At 36.5% G+C, this 16,274-nt stretch overlaps 2 protein-coding genes across 2 annotated transcripts; one reads left to right on the top strand and one right to left on the bottom strand.

The window, feature by feature from the left end:
- Nucleotides 1–611: 611 nt before the first annotated feature.
- LOC132166721 (uncharacterized) lies at nt 612–5,850 on the bottom strand. Its single transcript, XM_059577593.1, has 6 exons — nt 3,918–5,850; nt 2,406–2,839; nt 2,096–2,257; nt 1,771–1,846; nt 1,268–1,423; nt 612–1,087 (listed from the first exon to the last, which is right to left on the bottom strand). Exons 1-6 carry the CDS (start codon nt 5,676–5,678, stop codon nt 941–943), a joined length of 2,736 nt encoding a protein of 911 aa, XP_059433576.1. The 5' UTR covers nt 5,679–5,850; the 3' UTR covers nt 612–940.
- Nucleotides 5,851–9,938: 4,088 nt separating this feature from the next.
- LOC132166045 (O-fucosyltransferase 35) lies at nt 9,939–14,622 on the top strand. Its single transcript, XM_059576794.1, has 9 exons — nt 9,939–10,577; nt 10,888–11,025; nt 11,204–11,276; nt 11,387–11,457; nt 11,541–11,629; nt 12,011–12,143; nt 12,475–12,707; nt 13,412–13,888; nt 14,019–14,622. The coding sequence occupies exons 1-9, from the start codon at nt 10,062–10,064 to the stop codon at nt 14,227–14,229; spliced, it is 1,941 nt and encodes a 646-aa protein (XP_059432777.1). The 5' UTR covers nt 9,939–10,061; the 3' UTR covers nt 14,230–14,622.
- The last annotated feature ends 1,652 nt before the right edge of the window (nt 14,623–16,274 follow it).

Raw genomic sequence — 16,274 nt, 5'->3', positions numbered from 1 at the left:
AATCATGTGGGTCAAGCTGACTTCCAAATAAAAAAATGCTGGCACGTCTCTTCGACCCTTAAAATATTTAAAAACAAAAAAAAAAAACAAAGCAGCAAAGTCCCAATCAACTTTTGACTTTTTTTTTTAAAAAAGAATAGGATCGATTCCACATGTCAAAATGTAAAATAAAAATATAATTGCTAGTACAACTACATTACTTATGTTATAAAACTCCGTGATTAAATCCTCTCCACAATAAAGTTATGTTAAAAATATTTTTATACCATAGGTCCACAGCTATCACACAATGCACAAAGATAATATCTCAACTAACCCTTAATTATATTTTCTAACAAAGACCGATTACAAGAGTCATTATGAAATAAAAATTTGATTTTTAACATTACTCTTAACGATAAACATGTAGGTCAAAACATGCATATATTATGTGTAGCGTTACTTTTTCCAAAAAGTAGGAAAAAATTGGAGAAGGGGGGGTCGGGCGTCCACAAGTCGCTTATGTGGAACGCAAAAACGAATCGTATTCTAGTGACATCCAGCTCTGCCTTCCATGCATATTGGCCATTTGACAATATAGTCTATGCTTTAAAGAGAATGGGACAGTCTCAAAAGTTTAACACAATCTATTTGAAAAATCTCCAATCATACTTCATGTCATTGAGTTCCACGGGAATCGCTAAACAAAAGCATCTTACTCGAATCATTTGTTTATGCTTACAAAATATTTGCAGTACAATTTAGTTACACTGCTTTCAATTTAAAAAGCAAGTGACTGGTTTATATAGGGACACAGGGCAAAAAGAAAGCTTTGGGATGAGAGGGATTTTCCAAGTCATTAGATATTGAAAATTTTGAGTAACTGGTTGTATTCTATTTGTTATTCCTAGCTGCCGTATGATGTTAATTGTAATATTATGTCTGATTATCCAAACAGAGATCAAATTGGAGAAGACACCAATGAATAACGCAATGGACCTTCTACTTCATAATGAGGCACCTTGACACGTTCCAATACTGGAGACATCCTCAAGCCAACAATTTGCACATCTGGATTCGAGTGACCATCTAGAAAAACATTCGTAATCTGCCAAAAAAAGAAAGCACCATCACATCTTGAAACCTATTTTCTGGCAAATTATCTTAAAATCCTACAATGTGGAGCCTTGAAAATTTCAGAACAGTCATGTATGAGTGGTTAGAAAACTGATCATAATAAAAAAAACTTTGATCCCTCTCCTGGAGATGAGTCCAAAAATGGATATACCTGAGTGCATCCAAATAGTTTGAGCACCCTCAGTGATAAGCAGTTGTCTACAATCAAACCCACAGCCTCATCTGACATATTCCGACACCAGGATAGATCTAGAGTATGCAACCTTGTTGAACGTTTGGCAAGTGATAGGGCTGTGTTGCGGCCAACCTGAATAAAGCCACAGAAGCCCCAAACATAAATAAGAGAGCATCATTAAAATCAACAGACCCCTTTGACCTAAGGCCTATAATTAAACCAAGAGGCAGGGAGATTATCATAACCTAAATTGGCTGAGTCACCCAAAGCAGAAAATTCAGGCATTTATCATTCTAACACAAGCAGCAATCATTTTGCTTCATGCAAGCCATATATGAACCACGTGATCAATTTTAAGGTATCTTTGGGAGGATGCCCATGTGTGTGCATTAGCATTTGGTGTGCGTGTGCATGTGTTTGTGTGTATGCGCATGTGTGTGTATGAGAGAGAGATACAGAGAGAGATGTGAGTAAATTACCTTCTTGACATTATTCAGCGAAAGTTCTTTCAAACACTCTCCAGAGGTTTCCAAGAAGGCAGCAATGGCTTCATCACTGTCATGCAGAAGAGACCGTCAAGCCCGTGTTCAGTAAGCATTTGACAATATATATTGTATTAACAGTAAGACAACCTATATCACATCAACGGTACAAGAATAAAAACAAAACGAACATGTTTACGTATCCAAATATGCATAGCACGCCATGCCCATTATCTAGCAATAACAAATTCAGGGTGATAATGCATTACATTCTACTGTACAACAAAATGAAAATTTTTAACTTGCTCAAAAATGTAAATACCTGAATGCATTGCGGCAGAGTTTTAATGTTTGAATTGCTCGACAGCCATTTGCAAGATATCCTATAGCAGAATCTGTCAATTTGCACAAGTTCTCGAGATTAATTGCACATAACCCCGGACAGTTTTCAGCGATGGCTTTCAAGGAAGAGTCTGTCAGTTTTCTGCAAAAAATTGGAACCACCAGCAAAATTAAAGGAGCACAGTGCCATAAACATAGTCTCTGAAACTAAAGGAAGGAATGATCATCCCTAAAGGCATTAAAGATAATATCAATAAAACATTGCAAAGAGATGTGCTAAAGAGACGTACACACAATCAGTCAAAACAAGCTCCTTCATATTGTGGCCACGAGCAGCGATAAACTCCCTGAGAAAATCATCACAAACATTTTGAATACCCGCTAATGATAATACTTGTAATTGTTCAAGCTTCTTCAATGCTGGCAGGATAAGCATAGCATCAATGCTTTGACAATCAGTAAGATACAATTCCCTCAGAATTGATCCCAATGAGTCGGCTAAAGTGTCAATACTGGAGGATGTGAGGAGGGAACACTGACTGAGATTTAAAGATCTTAATGCAGGGGCAGAAGAAACAAGTTTCCCTAGCCCAACATCTGTAAGACGGCACGCACCACTGAGGGATAAAGCAGTTAATGCAGGCAAGCTATTTGATGACCGAGCTAAGGTAGAAAGTAACATATAATCTGACATGCAGCGTCCACACTGGTCAAGTTGCAGTACCTGATTCCACAAAACAATAAATCGAGCTTATCCAGAGTGTTCAAATCACAAGGATGTTTTTCACTCAAAATTAATGTGAACCCGTTTTCAATAAACAACAATGACCTCCAGGTGAGAAGATTATTCTTGTATGAAGCAGTAACATTGCGAAACTAAGTTTGTAATCAACAAGCATTCAACCCGAGTTCCAAAATCATACATTGGAAAACAAATTCCCAAAATAAGCCCATTATTAAGTCCAAAAACTGATTTAGAGCTGTCTATTCACAATTACTTTAGTCAACCTCAACCGAAGCTTTTGATGGGAGAACAAAATTGAGGAAACAAGGCAAAAATAAAATACATCTCAGATGCAAATCAAGAATCAACATTTCTGGGAAAATAAATAAATATCAAGTCTAGCATCATAAGTTTTGTGGCAATACACCAGTATCACGCCAAGAGCACCAATGACTAAGAATTTTGGTTAGTACAATTTACTCATGTTTTGCATAATGACATACAAACTGATTATTTTTAGCTGTTCCCTGGTCTAACAAAAGCATTGGAAAGAATAGGGACATCATAAGAACAAAGCACTTCTCATCAACTAGATTAATAAAGTTCACCAATAAAGCGTCAACAAACAGATTTATATATTACATATACATATGTGTGTGTGTGTGTGTATAAGCAAGCAAACCAAATGCTCTAGCATAATCATGTCACAGAATGAAAACATAAGCAGCAAAAAATTGATCTTAACGCACACCATGCTATAATGTACTAAATGAGCATCCTAAAGTACGTGTTATAAATCAATGACTACGAGTAGGATTATCATGATCACTCACATGGAATCTAATGTTTAGTTGTTTAAATAAGTTGGTTCCAAGTATCTCACGAAGTCCTATTCTAAGATATACCACAAACATATTATGCAAACATCGAGATGAGCTTTTAAGCTGAAACTCCCACAAGACTGAAAAGCATAGAACCATAGCCTTTTGCCATTAAACATATTATGCAAGGAATTCAAATAAAGATACAATGAACCTTCAAGATATTGCAAGCATATCATATGACAAAATAAACATACCATTAGATTGCTGGTGTCACAATTCTGAAAAGATTTTGTAAACTGTTCTTCGGTCAGCCATGAACAATCCCTCAAGCGAACCTCTCTAGGTGATCCATGAACGAGAAGCTCAAAAGAATGATTATTCATTCTCCGAGAATCACAAAGCAAATGACTTAGCTTGTGCTTCAAAGCATCCGGAATATTTTCAAGTGATTTAATTTCGTCAGCATTCTTGGCAAGAATTTTCAAGGACAGTTCTTTCAGTGAGGGAACCGGCCGCTTTGGGCGATTCTGGCTATCTCTCGGAACCCATGTAACTGATGCAGCTTTGCTCTTGTCTAAGTATGAACTCCCCACTCGCTGATTCTTAGTTGCTCGATCTTTAATGATCTTCATAGCAGTGGAGAAGGGACCCGGCCAATCTTCAAATTCCGGTTCAGCTTCAGCCTCAGAAGACACAAGGTCCTCCCCTTCACCTATATGAGTAAAAAGAGCAAATCGAGAAGCATTTTCCCTTGCTATCTCTCGAAACCGTTCCATGTAATCCCTCCTGGTTGATTGATCCTCTCTTGCATTAGCCTGCCCAACTTCCGTTTCCACCTGTGATGCTACATTATCCCCCGAATGGACGGCACCCGAAACCACATCTTCAACAGAATTCTTCTCTTTAGACACAAGGCCCTCCCCTTCACCATTCGGTAACAAAGAACCATCAAGAACCACGCCCTTCCCTTTTTCTTCTCTGCTAAATCTCCTTCTGCCCTTAACAACACCTTTCTCAATGACAACACCCCCATCATTAGCACCACCCAACTTTCTCTTCCCCTTTTCATTACCTTCACCAGCTCGTCTCTCATTAACCGACTTATAACCCTCATTCTCAACTACATTGCCACTCGCATTATCCGCTTTGGGGTCCACCACTTTTAAAGCAGTTGACACTAAATCATCATGGACCAGCCTCCCCTTACCCTTCCCCTCTCTCTTAATCCCGATACCAATTAGTTCTCTCCCCAATTCTCCATTGTGCTTTTCTTTTTCTTCTTCCTCTTCTTGGCTTTCTCTTTCATCAACCAGCTTGTCATCAACGGCACTAGTCCCAACACCATTGATACCTCTCTTTGCAAGTCTCTTCCCAGACCGCAAATTCCGATACCCTTTGCCCTCTCCATCCTCCCTTGCACATTCCAAACCTAAATTGACGTCAAAACCCAATTTCCTCTTCTTCCCTTTGGCCGATTTTGAACCTAACCCAACTTCACCAAAACCCCTCGAATCCTTCTCTTCTTCCGAACCCGACCCATTTCCACTTAATCCACAAACCCGGTCCAGAACCCTAACCCTCTTCTCGATCACATCAGAACTCATTTCTCCATTTCCAGCCAAACTCAAGAGCCCACCACCAGTTTCCTCCGCACTCTCTCCTTCCACCCTATTCCCATTCAAGCACGCGCCTCTCTCGCCGGAGACACTCTTCCTCTTGCAGTCGTGGGCCGGATTCGAACCCGATCCTTCGCCGGAATCCGATTTCGAAGAGAGACGGAGACTCCGCCGCCGGTTAACCCCGTAAATGGATACCGAATCGGAGCCCAACCCAGAAGAGACCGGGGTCGTGTTCGGATCCGGGTTTGGGCTGGATGACATTGGTGGAGTGGGAGACTGGAGAATGGAGGGCCCGTCCGTTCGGCTGGGCGTGGAAGGCTCGATTTTGAACGCCGCTTTCGGCGTTTTCGGTGTGGGTTTCGTTGGGACTATTTCCCGAGACCTCAAAACCGTCATTTGTCACGATCACACTCAGAGTCCCAGAGGGAGAGAGATCACTGGGTTTGGAGAGTGGAGAGATAGAACGAAGAAGTTGAAAGGTTAGGTTTCGGCTTCGAGGTTTGGGAGAGAAACTTCTGGTGGAAGCTGACTGGGATGGTTGCGATTTCCCGCCAGAGTATATAATATATAAGCTGCTTTCTTTCTTTTTGCTTTCTTTCCGTATCATGAAAGCGCTATTTACAGTTGCCACTTGTAAAGGCAACTTATATAACTTTTATAACGGCGAACTTTCCGTCTTGAAAATCTCTCCGGACCGAGCCCATTATAACCAGGCTAACCCAACTCATTTTGGGCTGAAAGGCTTGGCTTCCTTCACTTCATGGGCCGGCCACGGTGGAAGCAACCCAACACCCCTGCCAAGACATTTTAAAATACTTTTTGAGAAAAAAAAAATATAAGAAGTTAATTTTAAAATAATTTTGATACTTTTATGGAGGAAGTGGGGGTAGGGTTTAGGATTTATACGGAATTATTTTTTAAAAAATATATATATATTTTAGCTCAAAAAAGCTCAGAATGAGAAACCATGGGGGCTAAAGCTCATAATGAGGCCGACCCAATTCATTTATTAAATTTGGTTTGAAATGCTTAGAGCATGTTTGAAGATTGTGTACGAGATATCAAGTTTTTAAGTCAATAAAGTTTTTTTGAAAAAAGTTTCATTTTAAGCTTTTATCACTTTTTGAACCTTTAAAAACGTTTTCAATTTTTTTTTTACCAAATGTATACTTTTTTATTCTAACTGACTTTTTAAGTATCGCACGTATATCCAAACAAATCCTTAACCTCATACGGCTCGAAAAGTAGAACACAATAACAATATAAAGTGGGTGAAACAAACGACATCATTGGATGGCCATAAGAATAAAACCACTGTAGATTGTGGAAGAAGCATGTGTAAATCTTGTGGTGATGTGATTTGTTTTGGGGATACAACCATCAAGTATTCAAGTGTATACCAGAGTGACACTGATATGTAGGATAAAAGATTCTGGGCGGTCCTGTCCTCTAGTTTCCAATAATTGATGACTATTTTCACAAGTGGTCCATCATTTATCACAATTAATCTAAGGCCCCAGAAGCTGTGTGGCAGAGCAATGAATACCTCATATAGAAGATATACATGTGTCGTATATTATTAGACCGTTAAAAAAACAATAACACATACGTAATAATTTATTTCATGTGTCGAACCTTATTTATTGAAAAAAATGATTAAATTTTCTTTACCCCTGAAGTTTTAAAAGTTTTTCAATTCGAACTTTAATGTTTAAAATTGACAATATATGTTTTAAAAATTTTTAATTCAGACCATTTGTTACTAATTTTCGTCTAATTAGATGGAAATCATCCACGTACGTCTCACATGGGATTTTGATGCCCTCTATTTCAATTTTGACCTCATTAAAACCTATAAAATTACGTAATTACCCTCGTTAAAACCTATAAAATTGATTAACATATTTTAAATAATTTTTCTTCTCTGATAAAATGGATAAGTTAGCGACCTTGACTTGGAAATTTAGAGGACAAGCCAGATAGGAGCAAATGATATCTTAAACACACTAATCTTAGGTTATGTTCACACGAAACTAAAAAGCAAGTATTGTCTAGATTCAAACAACTTTGAAGAAATTATAATTTATTCACCTAAAATTTTGTTGGAGTTCAAACTATCAGTTAGTTGTGTATAGACTGTATTTTATTCACCTATGATTTTATTATATTTAATTTTCTATAGCATACTTAAGTTATTAATTTTCTAATAAAGTTACAATTGGGGCGGAAGAAATGCAACTAACTTAATAATGATTGGAGCCAAAAAAAAATTTCTCTAAACTGAGTTAGATTAAAGAAATTTCATCACATTCAGTTTATTAAATTGACATGTTTTTAAAAGTATATGATTTTCACATTCTAAATTATATGCTCTGATGAGAAATATCAATCCACTAGACTACATTGTAAAATTTTTCTCTATCTCGATTTAGAAAAAAATTTTGTCCAAATAAAAAACCCGTTGCCACACGGCCCACACCGATGGACAGTAACCCATGATTAGTGCTATGATTCCTAGTTTTTTGCGTGATTAATACTAGAAAGTACACTTTTATCTTATCATTATTTCATCATACCGAATACTGATTGACACTGTTATATTAAAAAATTAAAATATTAATGAAATAAAAATGTAATTTTTAGCATGACAATGCCATTAGCTCTTTATTTTCATTATTTTAACAAGAATTAATAAATGGTCCAATAAAATAAAGAGTGGGGAATAAGTGTTTAATTAGCATTAATCTTTTCAGCCAAATAAGTGCGAAATAACATGTCTCTTGAATGGGACCCATAATTATAAAACCGTGTGATCACTGTGGGATTACCTGCATGGTTCATGTCATCATAAGCTCACACAATAAGCATGACTTTTGTGATTATTTTATTCTGCTTTAAAGAGGTGGTATATTATAATAATAACAAAGTTATATTCTGTAATTACTGTTCTTAATTTTTTTCTTTAACGTAGACTGATTGTAGTTTGAAGACTCAAAAATTATTAAAAGGAAAATGATAGGGGAGGATTATTTCGGTCAACCAAGTAGAAAGTCAATATCGGTAGGCAGCAAAATTTGAAGATGACATTTGGACAAATAGGCAGCTCTCATTACAGCTGTGGGTTGTGAACAGTCATTGGACGTCTCACATCGCCTGAATTTGAAGATGGAGATGTATTTAAATGTATATTATACCTTTAATGATAACAACGCGTTTTAAAGCCGTGTTTTCCCTGGAGTAGTACCAGAATGGGTGACAAAGGTAACTAACTTTACTCTAAAAAAAACTGGACTCCTTTGAAGGCTTTTTTATTATTTATTTATTTATTTTTAAGATTGGTTTTTGACTTTTTATTTGAAAAAGTGCTTTAAAAATGATTATTTTTTTGAGTTTTTTTTTTGTATTTTAAATTGATTAATAATATTTTTATTTAAAAAAAATTAAAGAAAAAAAAAGAATTATCAAGCAAAACCTTAATTTCTTTGAATCCCATACCGTATTAGGAATGATTGATAGTGTGTCAATCTCTAAAACATTAACAATTCAATCTCTTAGTAAGATTAGTATTGAATTACAAGGATAAAAAAAAAAAAAACCTATAAACAAATTAGTTAAGACTCTTTAATAAAACTAAGAAAAATACTAAGATACTATAAATTTTTACAAATTTACCTAATAATTTATATTTTATAAAAATGAGTAAATCGTGTACCATCGCGTGGCAATATTGTTTGAGTTATCACGCAAACTTAAATGTCAAATAAACTTTTACATTATAACTTACATTTTAGCGACTAACATGTTAATTGTTGCATGGATTATCATGTCAATTATCATACAACGTACAAGTTCATCAAGGAAAATATTGGCTAGTCGGTAGTCGGTTCCCTTCTTCTTCCTTTTTTTCTTTGGTTTTTTAAGATATCGGTCCCCTTCTTCAAATGAAGTTTCTATGGCCGTCGGTGGCCAATATCAAAGTAGCGGACGTGAATAAGTCGGACAAGACGCGTCATAGAAAGGTGTTGTTGGCGTGCTTCTTCTTGTCCCATTTGGTCCTTGGACCATCTCTTTACTAAACAATGACGGGAAAGAAAGACTCTTCCCATCTTTCTCAAATCATTTTACTATATGTACGGCTTAAATCTAGGTTTTTTTTATAAATAGTATCAATCGGGGGCTACGCTTCATGAAGCGGAGGTCACTAATTCGAATTCTCCTCTCCTCTTACATGAACATGTAAAAAAAAAAAAAAACTTAAAATATAAAAATATAGAGTAAAAAACAAAGAGTACCATAAAAATGCATTAACAAAATAAGCCGCCGGTGAAAAGATTTATTAACACAGAAATCAATTAAAGATTTATGATTTAGTACTGCTACTCTTGTCTGTTTAATTAATTGATCCCTCAGCTCTTGTAAATACGATAATCACGTGTGAAATATACCTTCTGTAACAGTAAGACAGAGATCTCCGCCTTAACAAACACTAAAGTCGATTTAACAGTATTATGTCTTCAACGATTTATGCTTCGTTACCGAACAAATTTACTAGGGCGAAAGTTGCGTCACGAAAATACCAAATGTCGTCTTAACAACAACTTTTGATCCTTTTAATACGTAGTTTCTGAAGCAGTGGGAGCGTATATTTCATTGTTCAATTTGTTCCCTCTCTCTCTCTCTCTCTCTCTCTCTCTCTGGAGTGGTCGTTAATGGCGATCTCATTCCAATCCAACCACTAACAACATCGCTTTCGCAGACACACATGCACAGAGGGAGGGGATGGGTCATCATCACCACCACCATAACACCAGCGATGGCATCTCCCAGCGAGTCAGTAGCCCTCGCTTCTCGGGTCCAATGACTCGTCGAGCGCACTCATTCAAGCGCAACATCACCAACAACAGCACCCACATCAGCAACAACAACAACAGTGACAACATTAACAGCGACAGCCACAGCAGTCATGGAACCAGTTTCAGCACCCACCATGAAATTGACCTCCTCCTCAACTCACCCAGATCCGAAATGGGCACCAACTCGGTTTGCCTTGATGGGATTGAGTCAGTCTTGAAGCAAAGCCACCATGTGAGCCAGAGGATTCATGGGGGTGTGGTCAGGGGCTTGCTGAAGAAGCCTATCGGATCTGTGGTGGTGGAGTTTGGGTTGAGGGAGAGGAAGAAGCTGGGTCATTTGATGTTCTTGCTGTTCTGTGGGATGTGCCTGTTTCTGGGCCTTCTAAAGATATGTGCTACTGGCTGGTTTGGATCTGCCATTGAAAGAGCTGGGTTCAATCAGGTTGGTTCAAGTTGTCCTATTTGTGTTTGTATATATCGATGTTGTTTCTCTTTGCCAATTGGAAAATCACGTGGCGTTATATATGCAATGCTATGTTTATTTATTTGTTTGCGTCTGTTACATTAATCTTGCGATTATTGGGTTCTTTCTCGGTTCTCATATTTGATACAACTTAACTTCCTTTACTTGATTGCTAGACATTTGATGACATGGCTGACTCTTTTGTCTGCGTTTCTGTGTGCTCTTGCATGTCATTTTTTTTTTGGATGCATGCTTAATCTCACCTAAAATGTTCAATCTTTTTAAATAGGATTCAACTGACCCCATCACTGATCTAAATCTAAGGGATCGGAGACCTCGTGAATATAGGGAGGGAGGAAATGATGTCGAACGGACTTTAAAAATGGTTGCCTCGGGTGTAGTTAGCAGCCAAAACGGCGTGGCTGAAGTAAGTTTCTAGTCTATATTTAAGCGTACTATTTAATCACTTGGCTCTGGTTGTTTCTCACAAAGTCAAAAAATTGGAAAACAATATTCTAAAAATTGGTTATCTTGAGAACAAAACGGTGGATAATGCCTCTCGAAGGGTATGTTAATTGCTTCTCGTGTCTATACTTCTTGTTCAGTACTCAAGTATCTGGTCGCCACCCCATAGTGGGAATTTCACCCAGTGCATCAACCGGCCAAGAAGTCACAAAAGTATGATATGCATCTTTCTTTCTTTTATCTTTCATGTGTTTGCGTTGTGTTTTTTGTGATTCCATGGTTATTGCTTTCTCTTACTTCCCAGTTTTTGCTTCTTTTGACAGGGCCAGATGCAATGACAAATGGCTACCTTATTGTAAATGCCAACGGCGGCTTGAATCAGATGAGATTTGGGGTCTGGATATTGTGTGTTTTTATTGTTTCTGAAGACTTCTGTTAATTTCAACCAGTCTGATGTATCAAAATTTTAGAGTGCAGATTTGTGATATGGTTGCTGTTGCTAAGGTTATGAAGGCATCACTTGTCCTGCCTTCGCTTGATCACGCCTCCTTCTGGGCTGATGAGAGGTTGGTTTGTTTTTGTACTTTTACTATTGGTATCGGTTATATATTGAAAGGATTCACTATATAACACTGAAAAATTTATTGTTTTTTCTCTTTCATTTCTTAAGAAAGAAATAAATAAATGACATCTTTGAGCCTGCCTTTTGCGTGGCTCTTGGAAAAGAATTCCTGATGATTTAAAAATTTAAGCACTGTATTCTCTGGTAAATGTTAGAATTATGCATCCCCAGAGGAAGCCCTTGATTCATCTCTTGTCCCTTGAAGAGAAGATGTCTTACTACCCACTACTACAAGAAGGGTTATTCTTGTGCTGCTTAAAATTTATATGATATCTTGCCATTTGTATACTTTGAGCTAACTGATTTCATATATGTATATTTGCAGTGGCTTTAAAGATCTGTTTGATTGGCAACACTTCATTGAAACCCTGAAGGATGATATTCACATAGTAGAGACGTTGCCACCTGCATATGCTGTACTTGAGCCTTTCAACAAAACACCAATATCTTGGTCCAAGGTCAAACAAACTTGTCTATCTTGAATCACTCGTTCTTTAATGTGTAATGGAATATAATATGAGGCTGTCCCCCAAAGGCAGGACAGTATTTTCTCCACACACAATAAGTGATATGGCTATAAGCGATGTGTCAGGTCCTTTTGGCATATAAGTATCATGAAAAAGATTCACTTGTCAGATATTAGGACACTCTGGTATGTTACACGATATGCATGAATGAGCCATATGCTTCAACACAATTCGAACATCCCATGCTTTGCATCTCATTTTATTATTACCAGTTCTAGTCTCTAGATTGATAACAGTCAGTTATTTATCATTTTTTTTTCAGGTTACCTATTATAAGACTGAGGTCCTCCCTCTTTTGAAGCGGCACAAAGTGATCTATTTCACTCATACTGATTCTCGGCTTGCCAACAACGATATCCCAAGTTCCATACAAAAACTGAGGTGCCGTGCCAATTATAAGGCATTGAAATATTCAGCTCCAATAGAAGCGCATGGCAACACATTGGTTTCTAGAATGCGACAGAATGGAAGTCCTTACCTTGCTCTCCATTTGAGGCAAGTTTTGATAGTTATATATCTTACAAATATTGAGACTAGTTTTTTTTTCCTGTTTCTTCTGGGTGTGTTTGGCATAATTCATCTTCTGCTGATAAAACATGCGCTGATTTAATCATTTGGCTCTGCTTTCTTCGGTTTGTTTGTTTATTGTTTCTATTTCCCCGTTAAAATTTGATATTGAACTTCCTCTTGAAGTTTAAACTTTTATATTCTGCTCATAGACTTCTCTACCATTTTGATTTATAGATAATGGAGAATAAATGGGTATAAACATCAAAGTTATTTGCTCATATCCAATTATTGTAGGAATCCATGGCGTCAGTGTGAAATTTATCTTGTCCCTAATCTCATAGGCATCATTTTGAAATGATGTGCTTAACCTTCCATTATGCGATTTTGGGTTTTATGGAACAGATGGTTTTATAAATCACTGCTCCCTGGAATGGGCTATAAAAAAAAGAGAGTCCTAAATGGACTTATGGGATTCCTGATTATATGGTGATTTTCTGTGGATTAATGCTCAGGCTGGACAAACTTTTGCTTGTGCTTGGCTCAATTTCCAAGGCCTGCTTTTTTGTTAACCTTTGTACCGGGATTAAAACTGTTTTATTGCTGTGATAAAGTTGGGTTAATTTAGGTAAGTTTACATTATCTTGTCCCCAACCCCTTTAATGAATCAAACTTATTTCTTTATATAACAGGTATGAGAAAGATATGCTTGCATTTACAGGCTGCAGTCATAATTTGACTGCAGAAGAAGATGATGAGCTACGAAATATGCGGTATGAAGTCAGCCACTGGAAGGAGAAAGAGATTAATGGGGCAGAAAGAAGGTTGCTTGGAGGCTGCCCATTGACCCCTAGGGAAACAGGCCTTCTGCTCAGAGGGCTTGGTTTTCCATCCAGCACCAGGATTTACTTAGTAGCTGGTGAAGCTTATGGTAATAGAACTATGCAATACCTTAAGGATAGCTTCCCCAACATCTTCTCCCATTCCACTCTCTCTACAGAAGAAGAGTTGAGGCCTTTCAAGAAACATCAGAACATGTTGGCTGGAATAGACTATGTTGTTGCCCTTCAGAGTGACGTCTTTGTTTATACTTATGACGGCAATATGGCAAAGGCAGTTCAAGGTCATAGGCGCTTTGAGAACTTCAAGAAGACCATCAATCCTGACAAGTAATCCTCTAAACTATTTCCTATTGAATTCTGCTAAGATGTCTGATTTGGTGGTTTTCATTCTATTTCTGTATTGATTTTTCCACATCGAAATTGCAGTTGTATGATAATTTCCATTTTGTTCATTTAGGATGAATTTTGTAAACCTTGTTGATAAGCTTGATGAAGGAAAAATCTCCTGGAAGAAATTTAGTTCCAGAGTGAAAAAGCTTCACGAAGACCGTGTTGGAGCTCCATATCTAAGAGAGCCTGGGGAGTTTCCCAAGCTGGAGGAAAGTTTTTATGCGAATCCCCTTCCAGGATGTATTTGTGAAACAAGAAAGAATGACAAAACATGTTGATAGAAAGAAATGCTCCTGCTTATAGGTGAAAAAATTTCCTTGGGTTAGTATGGAACCATAACAATGAAGTCATGATCGTGGCCGACTAATTTAAGGTGCCTGCGGACTGCTCAGTCTTACCACTCTCAAGAGATACAACAGAAAAGAAAACATTCATACCATGAATTCAAATTTCTCCCTGCAAAGCTACATACATCAAACCGTAATTGTAATTTTTTTTCTTCTTTTCTGGTAGGGCATCAGTTGAGGAGGGGTCGCGGGTTAGGGGGGAGGGGTTTGAATGTGTGTACTCCAATTTTGTAGTATGAATAACTATTGGGACACAAGAGATAATGCCAAAGGGATTGTATTGTTTCAAGATGTCAATAGTACGAAAGTTGTGATTTCAAAGATTGTCATGCTCTTTCAAACTGCTTTGCTTATTGTCACTTATGGCTGTTAAATATGCAGACTTATGACCCTGTTGTTGATAATTATCTGCTGTCAGTACATGATGCTTGAAGGGAATAAATGGTGTGGTAATTATAATCTACTTCTTGAACAATTCAAACTTTCTTGTAAATATATGCAACAAGCATAGTGATACCAAGAAATCCGAGTGGAAGTATTGGAGTTCTAGATATTTTATGCTATCCTTACGGTATATTTCAGCTTCACTATGCTTCAATATGAACTATTAAAACAAAGGGGAGCACTTGAATCACTTGATATCCAGGCTAGACATGCATCACCAAGATGTTATGATGGTGTGATTTTGAAAGAAGGAAATGTGATAGTCCACATGAACGCCACGTGGCACAAAATGGGTAAAAAAATTAAGTAATAAAATTTGACAAGTAAATTTAACTATTTAGCATATCGGATTTGTAAGGTAAATTTAATTGTTTAGGGTAGTTCTAAAAAAAAAAATTCTATAATGATATCCTCACATTTTTAATGCGAAAAACATTAACTCGAAAAGATGAGTCGGAATAAATAAAATTTTATAGCATATATAGGACTTGTAGTCTACATAGCAAAGTGAAAATAGTCTGAGGTTTACTTTGCGCTCATGTTAGACCAATTTTTTCTCATTAATAATTACATGTTTTAATTATAAAATTTGCCTTGTGACAATATGTGAGACTAGTTAAATTTGTTAATCGGAACGAAAAGAAAAATGACAAAAACTATTATGGCGTGTTCATTAAATATGATTTATTTTTCTAGAAGAATTTTACTTTTTTTTGTTCTTTTAATTCATTTACACGTTCTTTTAAGAGAAGAATAAAAGAAGAGCTAGGTTGAAGAAGTTACCATGAGTAGGAATTATAAATACTCAACTCTCAGCTCACTTTCATACAATTGATATAGCAGTGTTGATCACCCTTTAAATTTTTTTATAAGTGAGACAAAATTTAAGTATGTAACATTATTTAATTAACATTTTTTTTTTCCTAGTAAAGATAGATACTTGGCCTAAAGAGTTAAAGAGTCAAATTATAAAGGTTCTTGTTTTTGTAACTTTTTTGTGAGAAATTTAATTCTACAATGAGGACGAACCTTTCGAGGGAAAATATAAAAAGAAAAAAAAAAAAGGTTATTTCTTCCATTTACCTTAACATTGACATTTTCTCATGATTCTTCTGAACCCAGGTATTTAACCAAAAAAAAAAAGTCCAACTTCCTTTGGCCATAAAACTCTTAACTAGTAATATATTTAAGGGAAAGTGAAGGAGTAATGCTCCATATATACAAAAATACCCGTGTAATTTTATTTTTTTTTGAAATTATTTTTTCTTAAAAAAAAAAAAAAAAAAAGAAGGGAAAAACCAAGCCACTCCCTTTGTCTTATTGATAAATTTTTGCGGTTATTTTAGTCTTGTTGCTGGCATGAGGACATTGACCATTGTTTATGGTTTAGAGGAAACATTGACAATTGAGTAATAATAATAGTTTAAAAAGAGTATATTTAAGAAGTAAGAAATGGAAACAGAGATCAAATACAGCTTCTTCTTCTTCTTCTTCTTTTTTTTTTTTTTTTTTTTAATTATTATTATTATTAT

This window comes from Corylus avellana, chromosome ca11 (genome assembly GCF_901000735.1).
Source record: "Corylus avellana chromosome ca11, CavTom2PMs-1.0".
Lineage (NCBI taxonomy): Eukaryota > Viridiplantae > Streptophyta > Magnoliopsida > Fagales > Betulaceae > Corylus > Corylus avellana.
The sequence above is the reverse complement of the archived record's forward strand: the minus strand, read 5'-3'. Positions and strand labels throughout refer to the sequence as shown.